Here is a 26,976-nt window from a genome sequence, read left to right as displayed (position 1 = left end):
CCATTTGGTTGACCTTCGTTTAGTCAAACAAGGTGGCTTAAATGCGATTATTTAAAAAAAAAATTACAAATACATGATTAACTTTTGACCTATTTACAAACACGTCTAACTTTAGAGATTTTACAACCTGCCGGGATTTACAAAATAATTTTCAAAGGCCCACCTGGTTTAACTTTGAAAGTTGAAACATTAACCTCAGTCAAAACCTAATTAAGTTATGTTAAAAGACTGTTTTACCCTTACAGATGTTGAATGACAAAATTGCAAGTTTTTATCCAACGTTTACGAATGACAGCGTCTACCTTGTGTCCTGCCCATACTCTTCCCACAAACTCCTTGGGCTTATCCCTTCTCCTCAGTGAGTTCTAGTGTTTATTCGTTTGTTCTTTTCGTCCGCGGTTCCGTCAAGAAATCGCTCACTTCCCTACCAATTTCCGCCAAAATAAAATCATCAAATTTTTTTCTTTTGTTCCAATCACTCGTTCGTATGAAGGAGAATCGGTGAAAGTGAGGGAGCGAAAAATGGATAGTATCCGCGACGATTCTTTCCGCAGACTCTTCTTTGCTTCCTTCCTCCTCCTCCTCTTGCTTGTCACCACGAATTCCAGGGAAAACTTCCAATCTGAAGCCGCGAAACTCCCCGATGGCGAAGGTAAGATTTCTACCCGACGATCCTTTTTCTCTACCGATTTTTCTCAGATTTTGGTCCGGAGCTTATCATCTAGTTTCTTTTCACCCTCTTGTTTTTCTTTGCGATTTCTGATTTGCTTTCGATGAAATATTACCTGTACCGTTGATTATGCTAAGCGAACGGTTTACGACATGGTTTGATTCCGAGGGTATTTTCTCCGTCGTTCCTTGGACTTCTTAATCTCGTGTAGCGAGCGTCGTTAGCTAGGATTAATCATGAATCCTTCCAGGAAATCTCTAGAGGATGGATTTTTGGAAGAGCCGTGGATAGTCGGAGATAGTTCTCTCGTTTATGAGAGAAACAGTTTGATTTCCGGGGGAATTTTCCGATCGTCCCGTGGACGTTCTTAATCTCGCTTAGTGAGCGTCATTAACTATAGGATTAGTGATGAATCCTTCAGGGAAATCTCAGACTCAGGAGGGTCGGATTTTGGAAGAGAGGAGCATAGTCGTCGCCTCGGAAATCGTTCTCTCGTTGATGAGGGGTATTTATGTCATTTTAGGTGCTCTGCTGCCGAAACGGAGGGTAGTTTTGTCATTTCACGAATTTGCGCCTCACCCTTAAGGACAATTTTGTCATTTCGGAAAAGACCTTGCGCTCGCTCGCGGATAGAGGTAGGCAACGGGCCGGGCAGCCTAATAGGCCAAGCCTACCCCCCGCCATGGGTCAGGTTTGGGCCAGGATTTTAGGCCTAGGCCCGTTAGTAACTGGGCCGAAACCCACCCCAGTCCATTAGCAGGTCGGCCCACACTGCAGGATGGGCTTGAGTTATAAAAAAACAAAAAATAAAATAAAAATATTTTTTTATAAAAACTAAAAATCACATAGGAAAACTTGTTAATCACTTTTAATTACCTAATTAATTGTACTAATTTTAAGAGAAAGATAATTAATTGCACCAAATCAGATTAATTAATTGCATGCACAGTTGGTTAGGTTTGGTTTGTGTAGGAATCGTCTTATTTAGGTCTGCTGGGGCCAGACCGGACTCGACCCACTTCACATTGGTCCCGTTCGGCCAATGGGCCTCTCTTCAAACCCAAGCCCCTTAAAAATCAGGCTAAAACCTGGCCCGATAGTAAATGGGTCAGGCTCAGGCTCAGGCTCAGGCTTGGTCAAGAGCTCGATCGGCCTGGTCTATTAGCGGGCTGGGCTGGCCCAATAGTAAATGACTCTCCTTGAGGGTTTGGGTGGACTGCAATATGTCCAAGCCGTCCGACTATTAACCGTTCAGATTTACCAGATCTGAATAGTATATGGACTCATGGCCTTGTTTGAGTCCAAACTCCAAACTAAGTTCCGATTATGATCCAGAAGTTTTCAATGAAGAATATATATCACGCGGATTTTAGTGGGTTCCGTTCTTGATATCCGAACCTAAGCTTCGTTCTGGTACGAATCAGATGAGGATCGTACCAGCACCCCCAAATTCTGAGCTGGATATGAACCCACTGACCCAGTTCAGGTCTCGCCCGTTAGAGAAGGAGACGGATACCTTATTGCAAGGTCTCCCTCGTAAAAGCATCTATGAGAACGACTGTGTGCCTTCCGTCATTGCCGCAGATGGACGGTCAGTATTTGCGGGTTCGCTATGGCATTTAATAACACCGACGTTGCTTCCGGGATTGGTCTTGGCGTGCTGGTCAGAATTTGGTGGTATATGATGACATTAATCATAGTTGACGTTATCTGTCAATTTGCCGATGCGTTCTGTTTTTTCCTTTTTTTGCCCATACCTGTTTATGCCCGTAGTGAAAAGATCAGGTCCAATATGATTGCACAAATATTTGTGCATTAAGCACCTTTATCTTGGGCACAGGGCCTGTCAGTTGTGTTGTGGGCCCCAAAGCCTGATGAAGGGCGATCAGGTGCTTAATGCACAAATTTTGTGCCATTTGTTACGAATCCGATGGGCCAAGCGGATGCAGCCTATCATAAGCCGAGTTTGGGTCAAGTATTTAGGCTGGGGCCTAAACCCAGCCCGTTATATACGTGGTCAGATTCAGGTTCAGGTTGACCCGTCGGCTACTGGTCCTGGGCTGTTTATTAACTTTTAATAATTTTAAATTAATTATATAATAATTTGATAACTATTATTATTTACCTAATTAGTTGTATTAATTTTATGAAAACTAAAAAAATAATTAGTTTGGTACATGGGGACTTATTAATTATTTATTATTTACCTAATTAATTGAGTTTGGGTAGGGCCGAGTCCGGCTCGCTTTGGCTGGGTCATGAACTGCTGTTCAAACTCGAGCCCCTTAAAAACTGAGTCAAAGCCAGTCCCGTTGTTAATGGGTTAGGCCATCAAAAGGCTGTGCCACACTTAAAATCCGGGAGGCCGAACTCTAAATAGGTTGGGCCATCTCCGGGCCAGGCTACACTTAAAACCGGGCAGGCCGAACTCTAAACGGGTTCGGGCCTGGCCGAGCCCACCCTTGCGTATGAGAGTACTTTTTGTCCTGGGTTCGGATTTTAAAATCATACGAGTACGTGACCGTTAACTGTTTTAGCTTCGGTGATTGGCCACCTCTTATCCTCTTTGTGGGACCCATAGTTCGTGGAGCAGCAATATTTCCCAGAATCCCAGTAACATAAAACCAGCAGGGCAGAAAGGTTTCCTTTATTGAGTGGGGCCCATATCCTCTCCAACCTGGGCAGGGCCCACAATTTTAAAACTAATAAGCGAATTCAGAGCTTGAAAGAAACCGTGATGCTTATCGGGATCATGGTTAAGTTGGAACTGGGGCGAGTACGGTTCCAGTCCTTTGAGGTACAATCATAGCCGTCCAATCAATAACTAAGACTGATCCACATATTCAGCTGGACGATTAGGATCGACATAGAATGCTTCAGCTGAACGGCTAGGATCTTATGCAAAAGAACTGGATCCTGGGCAGGGAAACAAGCTGAGCTAAGAGCTTGTTGGAACTGGTAAAATAGGCTCGACAAGCTGAAGATGAACAATAGATACTCTGATTGGCTCTCCTTATAAGCTCGTTGGTGGTAAGAAATTTATTTTATATATACTTTACATGATGTATTATTTTGTAATCTTATTTCTTCGTGCAGTTAATATCAATTAGTTAACATTTTGTTGATTGATCTCACCTCAAAATTGGTCTTGGGATTCGAGGATTAGAGATACACTTATCTGTAGTGGGACTCATATCTTGCCTAAAATATGAGTCTCATCTCTTCATTTTGGGGGTAGAAATGAGATTCAGGTTTGTTGCAATCAGCCTCCATGCCAAATTTAATAGAGGGGTCGGAAGCCAAGGTATTCAAATACATGCTTTTTTTAGGTCATTTTTTACGCAGCAGTGCTGCATGTTTAACTCCACTACTACTGAACATCCATTTTGGCATTTCTCAAGATTGACACTGCACCCATCTCGAGAAACACCCAGATGGATGCCCACCGTGCAGCGACGCTGCATATGAAGTCTTTTTTTTTTTTCTGTTTTTATGTGAGAGAGTGATATGGAGATATCACATGGCCAGTGGATGCGAGGCACTTATGTGAAACGGCACAATAAATACAAGACGGCACAATGAGGATAAAATTTTGAATCGTGTCCCCATATTCTGCATGTAATACTTTCACGATTCTTATAGTTTTGATCTTATACCTTGCTTTGAATATTTAAGTTGAAAAATTATATATTAATTTTAAAATGTTTTTAACAACATTAACTTTTTTTTACGTGTCATCATAATCTTCAAAAGAGAAATTATGCATCTTACGTAGTATATTTCACGCACTTAATTTACTGACCATGATTCATGCTTTGAATAGTTGCTGCTCTCAAAGCGATTGCAAGCAAGTTGGGAAAGAATGATTGGAATTTTAGCGTGGACCCCTGCTCAGGGGCTGGAGGATGGATTACACATGGCGCGGACACAGCACTTATCAACAACGTTTCATGCAATTGCGCTTTCGCTAATGGGACCGTATGCCACGTAGTTAGCATGTATGCTTCAATCGCCACACACATTTCAAATCAGTTCACTCATCCCTATGTCATCTCTATCTTCGTATCCCTCATTGGGATTTGATTGATGCAAGTTGTTTTGATCAAATTGGAATCTACATATGTGCTCTACATCATTCTCTAGATCATCATTTTAAAATCGAGGAAATCTGACTTGTGTGCAGGATTTTTTTTGGCAATTCAAAAATCAACGGTTGACATGATACAAAATTTTGATTTAAAAAAAACATTTTTTCTTAAAAAATTAAAATTCAAGAGCTGTTTTTTATTAAATCGACCATGCTAAATCCATCTATAGGGTCAGATTTGATCAAAACAACTTGCATTTAGGAGGGATATAAAGATGGGATGACATAGGAGATGAGTAGAACTGAACTCCACACGTATATGCAATTTGTTCACCCCTGCTTTGTATTTATTATCTATTTGATCTTGTATGAATCAGCATGCTGAAGACTCAAAATCTAGCAGGAGTGCTGCCTGAAGAGCTGAGCTTGCTCCCCTTCCTAAACAAACTGTAAGCGATTCTTGGATTTTGATATTTGTTGATTCCATTATCGTGCTAGTTCTTTAACACGTGTCGGGTCTAGAAGCATATGCTTCCTGACTGATCTGGATCAGTTAGAAACAAGTTCACACTTTAGACTTGGCTAGTTTGAATCTATTGACAATCTCAGAGAGTTGCAATGATGTGTATAAGGATCATAGGCTTCTCACTAACAGTGATTTGTTTTTGCCCGACAGCGATCTAACACGTAACTATCTCAATGGAACAATTCCGGCTAGTTGGGGTTCCTTGCCATTGGTTACCTTGTAAGTTCAATTTATGACTTGTGCCTTCTGTATTTACTGTTAATCATTTTGGATGGGACCCTTTGAATAAATCTGAAGTTAACATACTTTGTTGCAATTATAGATCATGTGTAACTTATTTTCTGGTCTTGTATGACTAGTTATGCTACCATGGAGGAACATGCATGCCATGACCATGCTATTACTATTACTAATCTTGGTCCCACCTTGGTTGGCAACTGTGGGTAGACATCAGACAGCCAACACCTTATTCATTAATGAGGTCAAAAATGGTGTTATGGGATCAAGCACCATTCATAATGCTTGACCACTCTAGGAAATACGTTGTTATTATTTGCTCATTGTCTGATCTTGCTAACTGGTGTTGCCTAGGACCCTTTATGTGAATCGCGTATCCGGACCGATCCCAAAGGAGCTTGGAAATATCAGTACCCTTCAAGAGCTGTAAGTATCAATCTTTGAATCTTTGGTTGCTGGATGTAAACTGGTCGGATTGTGTAGGATCTTCGCATGAAATGAACCCTATATAATCCAACGTAGCCCCAGTTGGATTTGGACACATATGGAAAACTCCTTTTCTGAACCCAATCCGACTAGCTGTTTGCCCTTGTTTGGTATACTTTTCACATAATCATTCTCTAGATGTTAGTTCAGTTCATATATCAATGCCGAATGTTAGTAATTTTTTTTTAACAAGAATGCTGGGGTTACCTCGATTTTATATTAAAGAATAAAAAAATTACAAAAGATCACCCTCAAAGGGCCGGTAGCCAATCTGGTGGCTTATCTTTCATAGCAAATTATTGCAAGATAGAAGCAAGAAAAGAACATAACACATGGTCATCAAAAAGCCCTTTATAAAAAAATCCTCATAATCGGCATCCTTGAATAACACCCCTCATGGTTTTGCACCACCACTGGTTATTTGAAATCACACATACATGTGTATCTTGTTGAAGGGACGACAATCATGCAGACACTGACCTTCAACAAAATTCGAGTTTGAAACTCTCTTCATACTCCTAAACAAATAAATATGTCTTTGTCATTGGCAGCAAAGGAGAGAAGATTCCAGCTTCTATAGGAGCACAACACAAATCTGATCACATGTGTAATGTATTTCGGTAGCCAATAATTGTCTACTATCAATCCAATTGTTGCAAACAAAGAAATCAATTTTATATGAGAAACCAGTCACTCTATCATGATAAAATGTTCGGTGTAAGACGCCTAAATCATATCAACAATTGCAGATCTATTTGAAAACACACCCTCATGATCAGACTTGTTCTTCAACTTTAAAATATTCCAGCAAACAATATGAAATGTAATGCCCCAACAAGGTTTGAGCCACAGAGAGTGAAAGCACAACGTCATCCATCATTTGAGTTCTCGAATAAAATCAGAATGAGGTATTTGCTTCTTCACAAAAAGTCTGCACACATATTTTTAAATCAATTGAGCAATATGGTATAAAAACAACAAATGAGATTGTGATTCCTCGTACATGAAACATAGAGTGCATTTATTTGGCAATGCAACCCCAAACTCCTTCAATCTATCATGAGTGATAAGTCTTCCATGACCAGTCAAATAAGCAACTCATGTTGCCCTGAGCGACACTCTTTTAAGCCACACATAATCGAACCACTCATAAGATGAAGCATCCTTTTGAATGAAATTTCAGATATTCTTCCTACTGATTTTTGTTGCAAATATAGAGCCTCTCCACTACATTCTATCAATGCCATGAGATAGCTGAAATCCTATCAGATTAGGCCACGACCTTTCAAGCCCCGGTATAGGAGCATGTTGATCTACACATAATGCCAACCTATCTTTGACATAGATTTTTTTTTTAAAATTATCAATCTTGCCTCTTTCTCCCTTAATTATGGGAGATATTAGTGGTGTATCCTGCCAAGGATTTGTCCAAAACTAAGTAGCAATCTTGTCTGCAACCTTACAGGATATCAGAGGCTCTATCTTCTTCCAACCTCATAGAATCCTCTTCCAGACTCCAAAACTAACATTCGAATTAGCTCTCTAAAAACTTCTATTGTGGAGATACTTAGAACGCATAAATTTAGCTCCTCGATCCTACAAAGCCAAACACCACCTTCATTTTTCAGTTTATATATCACCTCTTATGCACAAAATATGACCTTCTCATGGAATCTGAATCGATTCAAAGGAAGTTTTTGAACATGATTTCTAATTGAACCACCACCTTCTTAGGCACTTTAAGAGTATTTTGAATGAGAAGTAACCTCCTTGCATAAGACAATAATCTAGCTTTCCATGCTTCTAACCTTTGTTGAATTTTAACAATCACAGGCTAACATAAAGAAGAATTCATCTTGCTCATACACAACGACAAATCCAAATATTTCAACGATAAACAACTTAGTTGCCACCCTGTTAAATGAAAAACTTGATAAGCCACTTTTGAACTCATATTTAACGACACAATAACTGATTTTTTATTTTTTATTATTTATTTTTATGTCTGCCGCATATCCAAATTTCAAAAAAAATGCTTTTAACCTTTTGCACTTGGTCCCCAGGAGGATCGTAGAAAAACAACACATCATCTGTAAAGAAAAGGTGGGTGATGTCCTAAGAAAGGTAGGGATTTAGCAACCTCAATGTAATTTTGACATTTACCTAATTTCAGCCTCTTGTAAAGTCTCTCTATAATGATTAAAAACATATATGGGGATAAAGGGTCTCCCTGCCTCAAACCCTGAAAGTTCCAAACTTTTTTCTCTGAAACTCTGTTCACCAAAACTTGAAATGATGTTATAAAAATACAAAACATAACTCTTTCTATCCAAATTGGGTGGAAGCTCAATTAAACAAGAGAGCTCTTCAAAACATTTCAAGAAACTCTATCATAAGTCTTTAAAAGGTTTAATTTTAGACATAAAGCAGAAATTTTAATCCTATCAAGGAAATATAACAATTTATGAGCAACCAAAATACTTTCTCTAATATCCTTACCTTTCAGGAAAGCCCCTTGATCCTTGGAGATCACTCTTGTGAGAATAGGTCTTATCCTATTCACTATTACCTTGAAAACAATATTATACAAAAAGTTACACAACACAATAGGTACAAAATTCTTTGACTAGTCTGCCCCTTGTGCTTTTGAGAATAGAGCAATCAAAGTGGAGTTCATATTTTTCACAATTTTTGTCATTAAAAAAAAATCTTTGATTGATGCAACAATATCACTACCCACGATGTCCTAGCACTTTTGATAAAACATACATGAAAACTCATCCAGTCCTAGGGCTTTTTCACCTTTTGCTTAAAAAACTATAGATATCACCTCCTCATAAAAAACAAGAGCTAACAATATCTCATTCTCCTCCTGAGACACACACGACTCATCCCAAGAAGGAAACACATCACACCGGTCAACCTCAGTAAGTAGGTCTTAGAAGAACTTGAAACACTACTTTCAATACATGAATGTTCTATAACATGGGAGTCATCAATGAGAAAGTTATTGATAGTGTTGTGATGCCTTCTTCCTTGACTGAAGCCATGAAAAATTTAGTGTTCCTGTTTTCCTCTCGAAGTCAAAGGACACGAGATTTCTGCCTCCAAGGAGATTTCTCATGCACCAATGCACTCTCAAAATCTCTCTTCATTTGAAATTCAATTTCAATATGGTCATGAGAAGGAAAAGAGTTGTTCATCAATTGTTGCAGGATTAGAAGTTGGTTCCACATGGAATGAATTTTACCTTCGAAGTACCCAAATCTAGCCTTCTTTCAGGCTTGTAACTGTGATATCACATCATGCAGCTTATTCAATATGTGAACCATGGGACAACTAAACTGCAAAGAATTTCAACAATTTGAAATGATTTTCAAACATTCTGGCTCTAACAACCATCACTCAAAGAATTTGAAAGGTTGATTCATATTATTTCTCACAACCATTTCAGAGTAATTTTAACAAGCAAAGAATTGTCCACCACCGATCTCGAAAACACCTTCAACGAGCTGCCCATAACAACATCATCAAATCACTGATAGTTGACGAAGTATCAATCTATCCTACATTGTACATTATCACTGCCTTTGTTATTATTAGTGTAAGTGTATCTTGCCCATGGATCTTCAATTTTAAAAAGGCCTCTTATTGAAATAAAATCATAAACCTCTAAAGCGCAATAAATATTTGGAGAAAGCTCCCATCTTTTTTGAATCATTCAACACACTCAGGATCCATCATAGTCAATGAAGCTCCAAACTGCATTGATCTATGTCCAACATGGTTGCTAAGGTATACTCCTGCAACCTTGAAATGCTTATTGCATGCTTGATCCATAACTGAACAACTAACAACTTCATCATTGATCTAAAAATTTGAGCACTCCACACGACCCTGGTCCCAAAAACACATAATATACATTTTATCAAACTCACATAGCACATCATGAACAACATTGAAATCAACATATTTATACTTCAAAGATAAAAAACACTTAAAGGAAATCATTGGTTCAATAATGAAAAACATCTTAGGATGATAAGTCCAGATAAAAGATTGAGGCTCACTATGCCACTGGGGTTTGGGAAAACCTCTAATGTTTCATGAAAAAATCTTCACTATACTTATCTTTATTCTTACCACTACTGCTTTTACGAGACCCAAGAGTGATGTTACTTACCCCAGCAGACTGCCCTGACAAACCTTTCTTAGGATGTCCCACCTTACGCTTAGACTCAAGTGATGCCTCTCTAATCGAAGGTTTGGAAGTGTTGTCCACTTTGTCAACCCATTCATTCATGTTACCACCTTGAGCAAACTCTGAAGCTTCAATCCCGACAGCATCAAGACTAACCCCATCGGATGGTGGGCTTGCACTCTTCGCGCCAACCTTTGAAATCAGTATAATAATTAATAATAAGCTCTTCGTCCACCAAATCATCAACACCCATTGGATCCCTTTGTAAATTCTGCTGATCATGCTAGAGATTTACTGTTTCCTCAACACCATCAGATAAAATCTCAAAATGGTTGGAAGCAATAATAGGCTTGAAGGATCCTTCTTGGAGGATTGGCCACCAATGTCAGCCTCCATAGAAGCGACCTGCAATTGTTGTTCACCTATGTCAGCCTCCAATGTCGAGTCCTGAAGAATATCAAAGTGGTTCACAAACTCTTTCACAAGGGCCTTGAGGGTTCAATTCTTCTGAATTTTCTTTTTTTGGCCCAGTTGCTATCCATCACCTAAGGCTTTCTTGGAAACAGGGTTAGATTTACGCGGGCATCGCTCAATCCCATGAGATTGGGATTGACACCCCCCCCACAAACTTTTGCCGAAGTCTCATACTCAAATTTTAAATCTCCTTAAAATAATTCACCTAAGACGAAGCAGGTTATATGTTCCCCCCCGAACAGGGCAGTTAGCTACATCTTATGTTCGGGGGTCCCAAAGAGCACCACGTATGTAAGCATGTGCGTCTCGTATCCCCATGTTTGTCAGCATTAATTAGCATTGGAGTTTGATGCGATTGCAAAGACTTAAGTACCCTCTCCTCCATTGGTGCAAAAAAATGACGATTCTTAAAAAGGAGTGGTTGTAAAGACTTAAGTGCCCCGAAGATGATTATTTAAGACCCAGTCTCTGCACTGGAGGATTATCCGAGAAAGAAATCTCCCCTGGAGGAGGCCATGAACATCAACCCTCTCTCTCCCTTCTATTTCTGCTTCTATGTACATCCATTAGAAGATCATACATTGCTCCATCAAGCACCGACTGACCTGCACATTGACTGTTGTGGAGCCTAATTCAGAGTTTTTACCCTTACAGGAGGAGGGTTTGGGGGCTCATCCCAGCGTGGGTAGCATCATTCAACTAAATAAGTTGTAAATCCTGATTCAGAGTTTTTACCCTTACAGGAGAGGGGTCTGGGAGCTCCTCCCAACGTGGGTAGCATCATTCAACTTGAAGAGTTGTGGAGTCTGATTTAGAGTTTTTACCCTTACAGAAAGGGGGGTGTGAGAGCTTCTCCCAGTGTGGGTAGCATCATTCAACTTGAAGAGTTATGAATTCTGATTTAGAGTTTTTACCCTTACAGAAGGGGGGTCTGAGGGCTCCTTCCAACGTGTTCATGGCCTTTTGCCCTTACAGGAGGAGGGTCCGGGGGCTCATCAACCCTCTCACTCTCTCTCTCCCTTTTATTTATGCTTCTGTGCACATCCATCAGAAGATCCTATATTGCTCCATCAAGCACCGACTGACCTGCACATTGACTGTTGTGGGTCCTTACTGATGAGTTGCCTCTAAATTTATTCGACTCTGGGTCCTTACTGCACTTGAAGTTGAGTCGTTGTATTTTTTGTTGTTCAGTGGGTGGTGAGGCCCTCCTCTACTCTCTCAAGACTCTTAGCTTGGGCAATCTTTCTTTTGATGATTGTGGTTGTAATGTATCGTTGAAGTTAAAATGTGGAATTAAATGACAATAGAAATCGCTGAAAATTTACCGAAATAAACTAGACTCAATAACGAAGACACCACTTTTTACGGATTTGGAATATGACCTCCAGTTAGGGAGATATGACCCTGACAAGTTGGTCCTAATTCGGGTAGCGATTTACAGCGATTTGCTTACTGAATAACACTACAAATCGCTATAGCGATTTGCAGAAGACACTACAAATCGCTATAGCGATTTGCAGAAGAATCTACAAATCGCTATAGCGATTTGCGATTTGTAGTGTCTTCCGCAAATCACTATAGCGTTTCGTTGGAGACCCGAAAATACTACAAATTGCTGTAGGAAAGCCCGATAATACTACAAATCATTGTTGGAAGGCCCAAAAAAAATTTGGTCCGAAGGGCGCTGCCCCCTGAGCCCCCCGCCAGGGGTAGCCCCTCTTGGGATCCGCGCCGAGGGGGAGCCCCCGGACCCCCCTACTGTAAGGGCAAAAACTCTAAATCAGGCACATAAGTAGAGAGAGAAGGGAGAGAGAGTGAGAGAGTTGGTGTTCATGGCCTTCTCCAGGAGGAACTCTTTACCTCCCCTGATTTCTTTTCTAGAGAAAGAGAGGGTTTTACAGTGTTTTACGAAGAAGGAAGAAGAAGAAGATGACGATGGAGCAATGTAGGATCGTCTGTTGGATGTACACAGAAGTATAGAGAGAATGGAGAGAGAGTGAGAGAGGTTGATGTTCATGGCCTTCTTCAGGAAGAACTCTTTGGTTCCCTTGATTTCTTCTCTAAAGAGAGAGAGAGAGAGAGGGTTTTACAGTGTTTTACGGAGAAAGAAGAAGAAGACTTTGAAGAGTCAGCATCATCCTCGACTTTCTGGATGGAGGACATGTTTGTCCTTTTTTTAAACTGTTCGTTTTTCTTTTTTGAATGAAGGGCATTTTTGTCATTTTTTCAAACCATCACTTTATGAGAAGAATAGCAAAAAATGATACTTAAGTCTTTGCAACAACACGATGCAAAGTTATGTCAACATACACGGGAATACGAGCCCCATGTGCTTGTATACATGGTGCTCATTCAAAGCCCCGAACACAGACGTGGGATTCAGTGAATCATCGGGGGAGAACATACACCACCCTCTCTACCTAAGACAATAGGCGCAAAATCTAATAAATCATAATTTACAGTTACTTCAATTAAGATTCTAGCAAAATAAAGATGCACCTTAGCACTCGTGCGTTCATCGACCGCAACAAACTTACCACCCAGCCCTTCAGCTAGCATAGCAAACATGTCCTGACACCACATAGCTAGATGAAGGCTACAAATACGAGTCCAAATAGGAATGGATCTTCAGCCCGTGGAACTTATGAATCCCCGAACCATCTCATTGTCCTATTAGGAGGGTTTTTCCTTCCAGCAAAGTCCCACGTTGAAGCACCGACATGTCCTCCTTGTTCCCGAAGCAAACTAGAAATGTGCTTTCAGAGGCAGAAAAAGATGGTTTATCATTCAATTTTCATCTCTTGCACAACTCAGCAATGTAAAATTCCCATTCCATAGGACAGGTATCCAATTTACACACCAAAGAAAATTCATATGATTTCATATGATTATCATATAATCCTTGAGAAATACGAAAAACCAATTTCTCATCCTCCTTGGTCGGCTTAGGCCAACGAGGATTCAGATCAATCGAATTGCATCCTACAATCTAGACCCAAGAACGATCAGGCTTAGGTAAGGTCAAAGTGCTATCCGAGATACCCTTGCCAAGTTCAGATTTAGGTGATTCAAGAAGACAAATATGGACAACCTCCCTACAACCATTCGTCATCTTGGATGGAGGAGGCATAACTAGATTCCTGATGCATCGAACCATCCGTCATCTTGGATGGATCATGCACAGGCGGCAACTCGCATTCGTCAACTTGGATGGGTTGTGAATCGAATCCACATTCTGCCAATTTATAGGCACGAAATTGCTAACATCAGAACAAACAGACAACACTATATGATTCACACCATCCATATGATGCAGCAAGGGAATCGAGTTACTTACCTCAGCAAGAGTGTTCGTCAACTTGGTCGGATCTTGCTTGGAAGGCATACGAACATCAAGAGAGGATCTCTCCTCTTCGCCCGCAACAATAATTTTCATCTTGGTTATCATCTACAGCGAGGCGAAAGAACCCACCAAGGAGATAACCTCCTGATCGGTAACAGGCCCAGATTGAGAAGCACCTAACAATGATAAGATCCTGGCCTGAAGCAGAGATGCAGAGATATGGATTGCTCGATCAATCACAGGGATCCTATGGCTGAGGGTATCACCCTTCATCTTGGGCAAAACCAAAGCCGACGATAGGATCTTGACATCGCCCTTCACCTTGAACGGAACCTAGATGCTAACGGAAGAAGGCTGCACGTGAGGAGGTGCAGAAGGATGAAGATCTTGGATAGCGTCGGCTGGAGGCCTGGACGTCATCCAAGGACGGAACGGCACCCAGCACAGCAGCTGGTGCCGAGAAGCAGCTGGACTGCCTGCACAAGGCCGGCGACAAAGGTGGAAACGGAGGGACGCACGAGGCACGGCCTACGGTGAAACCCTAGCAGAGCATACTTTCTCGCTGTGCACTCCGACGATTTAGTCAAGGACTTGCCTGCAGTAATCACAGCATCTGTTGGTTGCCGAGATGTTAGTTGAATTCAGTTTTTTTTCTCAGATTTGGATATGGGAGTTTTTTGGGTGCATGCTGACCCATCAAGTGTTTTGGGCGAAACAAACAAAACCCAGCTGAAACCTGATTCAACAAGTTATAAAATGTTGTAGTTCTTTTTACTTCCAGATTTTTCACCAACTTATCAGGCTGTCTCCATGGTTCGGGGGCTGGGGCAGATCCGAACCAATAAATATCAGTCCAAGAATGGGGCTGGTTCTTATTGGGTCCAATGCAAAAGCAGGCCCAAGTCCAGTCCAATGTTCAGGTTGGACAGATGGCTTGACTCTTGAGGCCTGAGGGGCTGCCCGACCTGGTGCCCGCCAGTCTTTGTGGTCTCGGCGATTCGGACTAAATGATATTCATATATCCCAACCACTTCAAGCCCTTTTAACATCCCTACCGCCTTAGAATAAAAGTGGAATACTTTTGGAACAGGGATGGGATATAATATTAGCAATTTAGCCGGTTATATCCCGTATACCCAAAGTTGGCCTTTCATGAGAAGATCCAAAGAACTCACGTAGTCATGTCAAACGCAAAGCATGTGAAGATACTTGATTGGAATTACTGGTTTTGGCAACATTATAGATCTTGATCTTTTTGTGCACTCGCAATTGCAGGGTCTTGGAATCAAACAGGCTTGAGGGGCCTCTTCCTCCAGAACTTGGCAACTTAACCAGCTTAAGGAAATTGTATGTCTTATTATTCCTTTAAACTTGCCTGAATTCTTAGCAATTTTCTTCCAGAAAATTACAGTTCTAATCCTCAAGTACTCAACGTGATGCTATTTCTTGTCATCTTGTTGATGAAAGGTGGACACCCATTTTATTCATGATTCATCTTGAATATGAGAGATGGAATAAATAAGAGATGTCCTTATGCTGCAACAACCAACAAGAAGATACCCTTAGTTACCATCGCTTAATTCATCATGCATTTGCCAAAATATTATATTTAATTGACTGCATTTTTCAGCCATGCCTTCGGTTACTCATTGCAGGGACCTCAATTCAAACAAGTTTACAGGAGAGTTGCCCCCAACATTTGCTAAACTGACAAACTTGACTGACATGTAAGTGAGCCACCAACACCTTACATATAACTGTCTTTCATGAAAAGCTGGCCTCATCATGGCCAATCTTGAAAATCAATGGCGATTATATATGTTCATTGACGGGACAGTCATGATTTGTTTGGGGGCATCCACAATCATTTATGGAAAACAAAGGTGGATGAACCACAAGGAACTGAAGATATGGTGTTATATTACATATCATTCCATCATTTGGACACTGTTTTACCAGGGTGTGCTTTTGCAAAGTCATGTTTGGTTGCATCTCATGTGATTTGGAGTCATATGATTTCAAGTCATATATTCCACCTTGTGATTTGAAATCACATGAGGTTCACTGCAAATGTGATTTTGTTTCTCATTTTCATTTTGTGATCATGTTCGGTCAGTTGTGCAAATGAGATTCATTTTCTCATTTGCATGCAATTCCTAATCTCACGAGAGGCTTTTTCGTATGTGCAGACGGATGAGCGGAAGCAACATCACTGGGAAGATGCCCGACTTCATTCAGAACTGGAAACAGCTACAAGTCTTGTAGGCACCCATTTTCCAAGTTATAGTATGGATTTACAGAATTAGTGTCAGGCTGAGAAATGAGATGGGTGGCTTGGCTCGGATTGGTCAAAGTTGTTTGGTCTTGTGAAACAACCTTGGTGAGCTGAGTCATGAGCTGCTTCTAGGGGTTACCGAACTGAGCGCGAATAAAGGGGTGCTCGGCTCTCAATGGCTCATATATATAGTGCCGATATTTTTGGCTTAGTTTAAGATGCCGATATTATGACAATATTTTCAGTATCACCGATATAGGCGACTGGTTTTTATATCTCTTTTCTTGGTGGAACAGTATAGTGCTTCACTTGGGAGCAAATACGCCTATCTGACATGCCTTGTTAAATCAATTCAGGATGATAATGGGTACATCTATGGAAGGCCCTTTACCTTCTGGCATTTCTGCCTTGGAAAATTTGGTTGAGCTGTAAGTCCAACTTCCCCAGTACTTTTTGTGATATGCTTCACTTGACTGCTACATAACTCGGATGTAAAATGGATCAAATCAAATCCATGTATTGCACACGGGCCCATGTCATCTCGACTCATAATACCCCATTGGAGAGCTGACGCAGTCAACCCCAATGGCGGTTGTGCGGATTGCCAAGTCCGACCAAACCAACAAATCACCTGTTAATTTTGTTTTTTATATTCTTGTATGATTTACAGGAGAATTAGTGACTTAAAAGGACCTGGTTCTAGTTTCCCACTTCTGCAGAATTTGACAAAATTAAGAGTATTGTGAGTCTCCACTTTTTTCCCCTGTTTCATGAACAATTCAGTGCTGAATTTTCACCGATATGCATGCAATATTGCAGGGTAATGAGAAATTGCTCAATTTCAGGTGGAATTCCATCATATATTCGGAGCATGACAGATCTGCAGACACTGTAAGTTTCTTGTAATTCATAGACTTTTAGACACAAGTAGGGATGCACACGAGCCTGGGCTGTTCGAACTGAGCTCGGTTCAAAATCACTTTGTCCAAGCTCGAGCCAGGCTTGTAAGGTGTTGTCCGAACTCGGCTAGTTTCAAAGCTCGAGCAAGCTTAAACAAGATTTATTCAAAAAATATTTTGCAGAGGGATTTGATCACTCGACCTCCTTAACATTGACCAAGGGAACTACCATCAAGGGAAAACATATATTTTGATTAATAATACTGAAAAAATTCTATACATACTAAAAATTCTGCGCACACGGCAAGATTCGAACCCAACACATTCTTAATAAAGAATAACGCCTACCCGTTGCAGTAAATTTTTTTGCAAAGATATTGTATATACAGGGTTTGCAATGAACCAAGCCTTATCGAGCGGGCTCGACAAGACATTCAAGCTAGTCTCGATGGAAGCAGATCAGGTCATGCTGAACATGATCGTTTTAGCTCATGCTGACATCGTGGCCATCCGATTTGCATTTTAAAAGTTCAAAAGTCAACAAAACCACGTGGCATTCATCCAAAATGCAAACAGACGGCCATGATGTCAGCATGAGCAAAAAGGCTCATGTTCAGCATGACCTGATCTGCTTCCAGTCTCGATAGCTCGTCTGAGCTTCATACACCGGTTCAAGCTCGGCTCATTTACGAAGTCGGACAAGCCCGAGCCGAGCCGGAGCCGGTTCGATGGGCATCCCTAGACACAAGCCCGCGGATAGAGCCTCATTTTCCCTGTAATAAGATTTAGGAATATTGATAATTTCTCATTCATATTTTCACACTCATTGCTAAAATGATAAAAATGGGATACTTGTTTAAATGAGCTATATAGTTCAAGATTGTTTTTGACTAAAAGAGTACAGAGTGTGAGTGTAAAGCATGACCTTCCCGCAATCTGAAGTTGCTAAGTTTTGGTTGTTGTATTCCTCTGCAGGGATCTTTCATTCAACAACTTGACAGGAGAAGCTCCGCCATCCTTTTCGGGTCTTTCAAGCCTAAAATGGGTGTGAGTTATATACGATAAAAGCAGTTTCTTGCATTTCTTTTCATTGTGCTGCCAATAACATTTATGTAGGTTTCTTGCCTTTCTTTTTATTGTGTGCGACGAATGCATTGTTATTTCTGTAGGTTTCTTAGCAACAACAAGCTGACTGGATCAATACCTAACTGGATCAATGACATTAAAAATGTGTATGTATCGCTAACCACTCATGAGTTAAATTCCCTTTCAAACCACATCTTGAACAATCACAATTGTGATTTTGTGGGCACATTTATAGTTTTTTTTTACAGTTTTTTTGAGTTACTCCGTGCTTTATGCAACTTATACTGCTCTTGGATTAGATTAAATTAACTTTTCTATGATCTTGTTATTACATATCATATGCAATAACTGACGATGTTGAATTAGAACTCCCACAAAATTCTTCTATCATACCCTCTTAGTATTTTTCTGATACAAAACTCGCAAGAAAGAACTTGTAACTGCATGAATGGTGAATTTCATCATATTTTGTAAGAGAAAAGTGAAAAAATAAGAGTACAAATCAAGTAACATGCAGTTTCTCCACTTGAACATATTTAGTTTTTCGATACTCTCTGCCTCATTATTTGTAAACACGTGCAGACTATTGAAGTAACGGTTGTTATAGACTTGCTTAAATACTGTGACATGCATACTGCATACTTTTGTATCATAATCTGCTTTATGGCAAGGGACTACTACAGAACTGTTATTTCTCTATAGGGATTTATCAGAGAACACTTTTGGAAGTGAGAATTCAATGACAACTTGTTTACCAGGGACTTTGTAAGAATACTCACCTGCTAATGTTTGATTCCTCATCTTTAAGTATCATTCAGCTTGCATTAGGCTCTGTAACAATATTCTGCCTCTCACTGCTCCAGGGACCTTGTGTCGAGCTTCTCTGCTGCAACTGACAAATCGTAAGCTCTCAATTTCCCTTTTGGTTGTGAAGTTTCAATGTGATGACCATCTTAGTTCAATCAACACTCCACTGTTATTGTTAAAAGCTTGAAAGTAGCGATTGTTAAATGTTAATATATATATATATATATATATATATATATATATATATATATATTATGTAATAAGTGAAACCCATTAGGGGTATTTTTGACATTACATATTATGTAATTAGTAATGTTCCTAGAAGGCACTTTAGGGTTTCTTTTTAATGTATATTATTCTTTTTCTTAAGGGCATTATAGTCCTTATAATGCCCTTGGAATAGAGCTGTTGGGAACTGCTCCCAACAACTATATTTCTGGCTGTTGGGAGCACTTCCCAATGGCTCTTCTTTGCTTCTTTTGTGTATAAATAAGCGGTGTAACTCATGTTCACAAGCATTCTCTTAATAATATTCCTATATTTTTTACTTGTGTTCTTGTATGCCTTTGAGAGGCACCCGCTTGTACTCTTTTTGTATTTTCATTACAGTGGTTTCATTAAGCATTGTAAGAATCCTAACAGTGTCGGTTTTTCCTATAGACTTCCTGCATGCTTAAGAAAGGATTTCCCCTGCTCTGGATTAGCAAAATGTAAGTATTACCAATTTGGATCATCTAAAATGTTAGCTTTGTCCCATGAATCATATTGATGATGGAATTCCTTGTGTAATGTAGCTACACTTATTGACATGCTATTGGCAGATTCTTCCTTGTTTATAAATTGTGGAGGGAATGAATATACTGTTGATGGTAACAAGTATGAAGCAGACACGGAACAAACTGGGGACTCATTATACATGTACAGTAGAAATGGCAACTGGGCTTTTACTAGTACAGGATGGTTCATGGATTATGGTAGCGCCAGTTACATGCCAACCAGCACAACCAAACTGTTGATGAGTGATCCAACACTATATATGACAGCACGTGCTACATCAATCACCATGACATATTATGGCCTATGCCTACAGAATGGGAACTACAGTGTCAGTCTTCACTTCGCCGAAATAATGTTTACGGATGACCAAACTTTTAGTAGTCTTGGAGAACGTGTCTTTGATGTATACATCCAGGTGATTAATTGTTTTGCCACTTCAATCAAACCTCTTTGTTGTACAAATTAAATTATCTTGATATTTTCTCCATGTAGCATGTACCGGTATTGAAGAATTTCAACATTGAAAGTGAAACTGGTGGCCCAGGTAGGGAAGTCATTAAGAGTTTTGATGTGAATGTGACAACAAATACTCTGGAGATAAATTTCTATTGGGCAGGGAAAGGGACTCTTGTAGTTCCATCAAAAGGGGTTTACGGGCCTCTTATCTCAGCTATTTCAGTGAAACCTAGTAAGTTGTGCTACTTTTAAACTCTTCAATTTATCACTGGCAGATATTTGTTCTTTTCTATGGGCAGGAAGATTTCTTGATAGTTACTTGGAGAAGGCTTCAAAAAATGCCTCTTTCAACCTCATGCAAAACATTAGTCCGCGTTTTAACTTTGAATTTATTTTCAATCTTACTTCTGCCAAAAATGAGATGTAACTCTTAGTGGAGCTTAGTTCCACTGCTTTACTTTAGAAAGGGGCGCCTTTTGTAGGTGCCTGTTTAAATTTAAATGCCACCAACTATGGGGGAATAGTACTATTGCAACATCTAAATGGATAAATACTGTCTCAACTTTTTAATCCCAAAACAGTCTTGGGATATTATACTCTAATGCATGTATCTTTTGCTTTCTTGCAGATTTCATTCCAATTAACTATGATAAACATGGACGCAAGATCTCCACTGCAATCATAAGTGTAATTGTCATTTCTAGCTGTATTATCATCTTCATAGTTTTGCTGATCGTTTGGTGGAAGGTCCGACATGGAGGCAAAGATCCACTGTATGAAGGTGCAAAACAATTGAGTTAAATGTTCTTGAAATAGTTGTGATAAGATTCATGAGGATTAGTAATTAAATAAATTTCAACATTTTCATTATATACATTATGAGCAGACTGTGAAATTTTAACAACTTTAGTCTCAAAATGTCCTTCAGTCAGTTTATCCAACAGTAATTTGGAAGACACTAGATCTATGCAACTGCAATTGCTGAATCACTATTACATGGAAACTGCGAAGTCTTATCTGAATAATTACATCCAAGTCCTACTGACAATTTGTTGACCTAAAAACATTGCCCAATCTCCTCCTCAAGCATTTAAATTTTAAGGTTAAATCTCACGGTGCTTTTTCTTTTTCCTCACAGAAATTAAAGTCCTTAAGCAAGAAAAGGCTTATTTCAGCTCCAAACAGATAAAAGCAGCCACTATGAACTTTGACCCTGTGAACAAGATTGGAGAAGGTGGATTTGGACCAGTTTACAAGGTATAACATTCTAACATCATGAGATTATAATGTGTTTTGTATTCACTGGATGCTTTATCATGAAGTATTCATTTTCCAAGTTTTCTATTGCTTTGCAAATTTGAATTTTTTCCTGTAAGATGTTTTCTCACCAAAACAAACATTTACTAGTATTTTAGAAATGAACTGCAAAGCATGTTTTGTGCAGTCCACATTGTATGATGAATGGCATTTAGCTGAGGGGAGGTCGAGCTGTGGCTAATGGGCCATGACAATCCTTCTTTTAGTTTTTTGAGAGAAAATAAGCCACAACACAGTCAATCCTATACTTGATGCTTGTTCCTTTTCCCAGATCGATAACAGCAAAATTCATTTGTGCATTTCATTTAATATATTATGTTTCCAATTTTTGTGACATTATGTTCGGAATCATTTGTGTGTGTGTGTGTGTGTGTGTGTGTGTGTGTGTGTGTGTGTGTGTGTGAATATATTTGCTACAATTGGTTGTAGGTACAGTGGGCCTAGTATCACTATGCAAGTTGTTTTGATTAGGGATTGACCCTTCATCCATAGGCGGAGCTGGGGGGGGGGGGGGGCAGAACTGGGCTGTAGCCCAGTCCTGCCTCCCGGCCCAGTTAAAAAAAAAAATTTAAAGCCCAGGCCTAGCCCAGCCCTGATTCCATATGAAATAGATTTTTATCCATTTTTGTAGCCCAGTCCTAGCCCAGACCAGCCCTGACTGCAGCAAATAGTTTGATTTGTCCATATGAAATAGATTTTTATCAATAATTGTAGCGATTTTTTATTTTATCTCAAAAAAAAAAATGGGGGGCGCTGCCCCCGAACCCCAGACTATCACACCAAATATTTTTTTTTTGCTACACCCCTGTTTCCCCCCCCCCCCCACCCCATGAATCCTAGCTACGCCCCTGCCTTCATCGATACATTTCCTGCCATTGATTTTTCAACCACTGGAAACGCTGCTCTGGGTTTGGAATCCAATGATCCAAAATGCCAATCCCTGCTGAACGGACCGCTTAGATCAAATCTATGGGGTCAGATTTACTTAAAAAAAAGTAAAAAATGAGATTTCTAAGTGGTGTACGTATAAACAATTGTAGCAAATCTATTCCTTATATATATATATATATATATATATATATATATATATATATATATATATATATATATATATATATATATATATATATATATATATATACAGGGGCGTAGCTAGGGGGGGGCAGGACTGGGCTGTAGCCCAGTCCTGCCTCCCCAAACAGTTAAATTTTTTTTTTTTTTTTTAAAGCCCAGTCCTAGCCCTGCCCTGATTCCATATGAAATAGATTTTTATCCATTTTTTAGCCCAGCCCTTACTGCAGCAAATAGTTTGATTTGTCCATATGAAATAGATTTTTATTAATAATTGTAGCCATTTTTTATTTTATCTCAAAAAAAAAAAAATTCGGGGGCGCTGCCCCCGAACCCCCCGACTATCACAATTTTTTTTTTCTTTCTACACCCTGTTTGCCCCCCCCCTCACATGAATCCTAGCTACGCCCCTGTATATATATATACGTGTGTGTGTGTGTGGATGATCCTTTTCAGCACCAGTATTCCTTGTTTGTTTCTCTTTTAACGTTTTATGATCCTCATGGAAGCAGGGCACGCTACCAGATGGCAGGATAATTGCAGTTAAACAGCTTTCATCAAGATCAACACAAGGGAATCGAGAATTCTTGAATGAGCTAAGCATGATATCTGCTTTAAAACACCCAAATCTCGTGAAGTTACTCGGCTGTTGTACTGAGGGCAATCAATTGATGCTAATATACGAATACATGGAGAATAACTCCCTTGCACGAGCTCTCTTTGGTAAGATTTTGTAATGGATGTGACAGGAGCTTATATAATTACGAAATCTGGATACATCCTTGTACCATTCCATGGGAGCTATCTTCATCTTAAAGACGGATAGTCTACTCTTGGTTATGTGGCCGCTTAAGCCACATAGACCAAATTTATGAACATATGCTGAAATGATCTTTGAGATCAATGGTACAAAGGTGTCCTGTGAAATGATTTGGTACAGGGCTCAGACTCATGCTTGGAAATTCTGTGATTTATAGGTCCAACTGAGCACAATTTAAAACTGTCTTGGCGCCAAAGGTGCAAGATTTGCATTGGGATAGCGAGAGGCTTAGTTTATCTTCATGAAGAATCCACACTGAAGATGGTTCACAGAGATATCAAGGCTACAAATGTTCTTCTTGATAAACACCTTAATGCTAAAATATCAGACTTTGGTTTAGCAAAGCTTGATGAAGGGGATGATACACACATCAGCACTCGAATAGTTGGGACTACGTGAGTCACCATTTAAGTGTTTTTCCCTTCTCTTCTCACTCACAATACAATGTCAACAAGGTTTCAATCATGCCTTCTTTTTGGTTTCTTCTTTCAAGGAACTATACGATGAAAATAGTTGCTTAATGTGTTCTTATCTTAATGACATCTTTTCTTGTTTCTTCAAAAAGTGTACATCAATGTTGATCTGTACTTTTCAAATTGAAAAAAAAATTGAGGTACTTGAACCTCAATATGTTGCAGAAATTTTCCTTTCATTTGTCTTTAATGAAATATTACTTGAAACATTCAATAAAACATTTAATGGACAGTAGCATACTTGTAGTTTCGTGGAAAATATAGCACGTCCAACAAGTACATACTATATAATATGTGATTTTATTTTTAATAAAATTGCTTGAAACACCACCAAGATGAAATTGCTTTTTAGGTAAGGTTGTTGGTTTTGTTCTGTAATATTCTAATTGAAGCATTTGATATATATTTGATACCTCTCTCTCTCTCTTCTTTGCAATTTATGAGTGTTTAAAATGATTGTGATCCCAACAGAGGATATATGGCTCCTGAGTATGCCACGAGGGGATACTTAACACAAAAGGCAGATGTTTACAGCTTTGGAGTTGTAGTGCTGGAAATTGTGAGCGGTCAAAGCAATGCAAATGCCTTGCCCGGGGAGGATTTTGCTTTTCTTCTGGATAGGGTATATCTGTTCCCACTTGTTCTTTCATAATTTGACATGACTCCTTAAGTAAACTAATTAAACAAACTATTGATGAAATTGCCCTTAGGCTCTGCACAGTAGGAGAGCAATCTTTGCTTCTTGCTGCTGTTCTTTTTGAAGTTCATTTCAGCTCAGTCACTCCCACAAGACAATTCTGTGATTCATGTTAGATGTGGATATCACATCATGAACGATATCATGCATATTCTTTTACATAATTCAATTGCCTTTGATGTGCTAGCAGCTTCATCTTGTGTCCCTACCAGTCTCTCGAGCATATGGAAGCATCACGTTTTTTCTCTTTCATATATTTTGTTCAGTTTGTAAATTGTGATTGCCCTGTTTGATGAAGTTTGTTTTATCTTTGATGCTGAAATCCAAATATATGGCCACATTGGCATAGGTAAAGGGCAATACTTAATTGAGCTCTGTTGATTCATGAAGAAGGGCACATCCACCTTTTGTTTGTTCCTCACTTTCTTTTTCTCTTTTATTTGAACCAAGATGCATGGAAATGTTGACCAGGTAACACGTTTTTCTAACCAAAAATAGCCTTGTTCATAATCATAGCTCATTCCACCTACTAGAGTATCTTAACCCTAAAATCAGAAGAAAGCAGATCAAGTAAAACCTTTTATGTAAAACTGCTGCATAGGGTTGATACTTATCTTGTGCAGTGGGATGCACTCATCGTGTCTTATTTTGGTGTCTTACAATAATTTCACAAACCAGCATTTTACCCGATCCTTTTACCCGATCCACTCTCGAATAGAAGGCCTAGAAAGACATCTCTTTCCACCTAAATGTCATAAAAAAAGTTATTTACCTAGTGTACAATGGTTACTTCTTCCTAGTTGAACAGGTCTCATTATAAGATTGTCCTCTTAATCCAAACTGGAGGAAGGTATTGATATTCTAATAAAGTGTTATTGGTTCCATTGTAGAGTTTTGTTTTCAATTGTCTGTAGACAAAGAGGAGTAATTCAGTTATCTTGTCAATATTTTGTTTTAACAACATGTGGATGAAAAGGATGTGAAATACTGACTGCTGCTGTATGATCCTTCATCAGGCTTATGTTCTACAAGAGAAGGGGCAACTCTTGGAACTGGTGGATCCAATCCTAGGGTCAGACTTCTCAAAAGATGAGGCCTTGAGGATCCTCACTGTGGCTCTTTTGTGTACCAGCACTTCTCCAAGTCTTAGGCCTACAATGTCTATGATTGTAGCTATCCTTGAAGGGAGAACCAAGGTTGAAGAAAGTACTACTTTGAGTGGCACCATGAGTGAGCCTTCTCTGAGAAGCAGCCAGAAGTCGTATTATCTCTCTCAGGACACCATAACACAGTCTGAGATATCCAGTGTGCCTAGTGGTGATGAGCGCTCACCATGGACAAACTCATCACAGTCAGTTTCCGGTAGAGGGAAAGACAGTTACTTATCAGCAATGTCTACAAGTTAGAAGAGTATTATGTGCCATATTAATTGAACTTTTTTCAATGCAATCTAGTATAAGAAGAGAGCCCTTGATCTCTGCACAGATCAATCGCAGGGGGAGAGAGAGAGAGAAAGAGAGAGAGAGAGAGAGATTCCAGAGAAAGTGTGTCAGGCCTGTGGCTGCGCCTCTCATTGTATTAATAATTTGAGAACAAAAACACTAGGGTACAAAAGTACCCCTTAATAACATGCTAATTTACATTATACATTGATTGGATCTAGACCCGATCCAATATATAAAACAGGTCGGGTCCAGCAAATACAAAATGACGACTTCTTTTCAACCTCCCTCAAGTTGTGCATGTTCCTGAATCACGCACAACTTGCCCTTCAGAAACCAAAATCTGTCCTTTGTCAATCCTTTAGTAAGAATGTCAGCAACTTGCTCTTCAGTCGGCACATACATGGGCTCAATCTCTTTATCTTCAACCTTTTTCCTAATAAAGTGTTGATCTATTTCAATATGCTTTGCTTGACTATGGTGAATGGGATTGAAGGACATGTTGATGGCACTTTGATTATCACACAGTAGCAGTGACTGAGCAACCGATTCTCCCATTTCAGTCAGGAGATGTCTTATCCATGTAGCCTCAGCCGTAGTAGCAGCCATCGATCTGTATTCAGCCTCACTTCTTGACCTAGCAACCGCCTTTTGCTTTCTATTGCTCCAGGTATCCATGTTTGGTCCAATGAAACTGTAATAACCAGATATTGATCGCCGTTCATCTGGATCACCTGCCCAATCAGCATCAGCATAAATGACGATCTCATGGCTCCCGCCTGGATCTAATTCTCTTTTCTTGTATACCAGCCCATCACCAACTGTACCC

The 26,976-nt window shown here is 39.6% G+C and overlaps 1 protein-coding gene across 2 annotated transcripts; it reads left to right on the top strand.

Annotated features, from left to right (window-relative positions):
• Positions 1-284: 284 nt before the first annotated feature.
• Positions 285-26,610, top strand: LOC149814235 (putative leucine-rich repeat receptor-like serine/threonine-protein kinase At3g14840). Of its 2 annotated transcripts, none has more exons than XM_089990297.1 (24): positions 285-652; positions 4,494-4,668; positions 5,135-5,206; positions 5,434-5,502; positions 5,875-5,946; positions 15,303-15,374; positions 15,683-15,754; positions 16,217-16,288; positions 16,659-16,730; positions 16,973-17,044; positions 17,122-17,193; positions 18,177-18,248; positions 18,371-18,433; positions 18,990-19,052; positions 19,151-19,189; positions 19,755-19,804; positions 19,916-20,286; positions 20,364-20,559; positions 20,956-21,108; positions 21,466-21,584; positions 23,228-23,438; positions 23,693-23,930; positions 24,480-24,630; positions 25,722-26,610. In XM_089990297.1, the coding sequence occupies exons 1-24, from the start codon at positions 523-525 to the stop codon at positions 26,109-26,111; spliced, it is 3,066 nt and encodes a 1,021-aa protein (XP_089846423.1). In that variant the 5' UTR covers positions 285-522; the 3' UTR covers positions 26,112-26,610. The 2 variants fall into 2 exon arrangements, with proteins under 2 accessions (XP_089846423.1, XP_089846424.1); XM_089990298.1 differs by lacking the exon at positions 25,722-26,610 and adding an exon at positions 24,719-25,200.
• The last annotated feature ends 366 nt before the right edge of the window (positions 26,611-26,976 follow it).

The sequence above is a fragment of the Nuphar pumila genome, chromosome 15 (genome assembly GCF_984573655.1).
Source record: "Nuphar pumila chromosome 15, dmNupPumi1.hap1.1, whole genome shotgun sequence".
NCBI lineage: Eukaryota > Viridiplantae > Streptophyta > Magnoliopsida > Nymphaeales > Nymphaeaceae > Nuphar > Nuphar pumila.
This window is presented reverse-complemented; position numbering and strand designations above follow the sequence as displayed.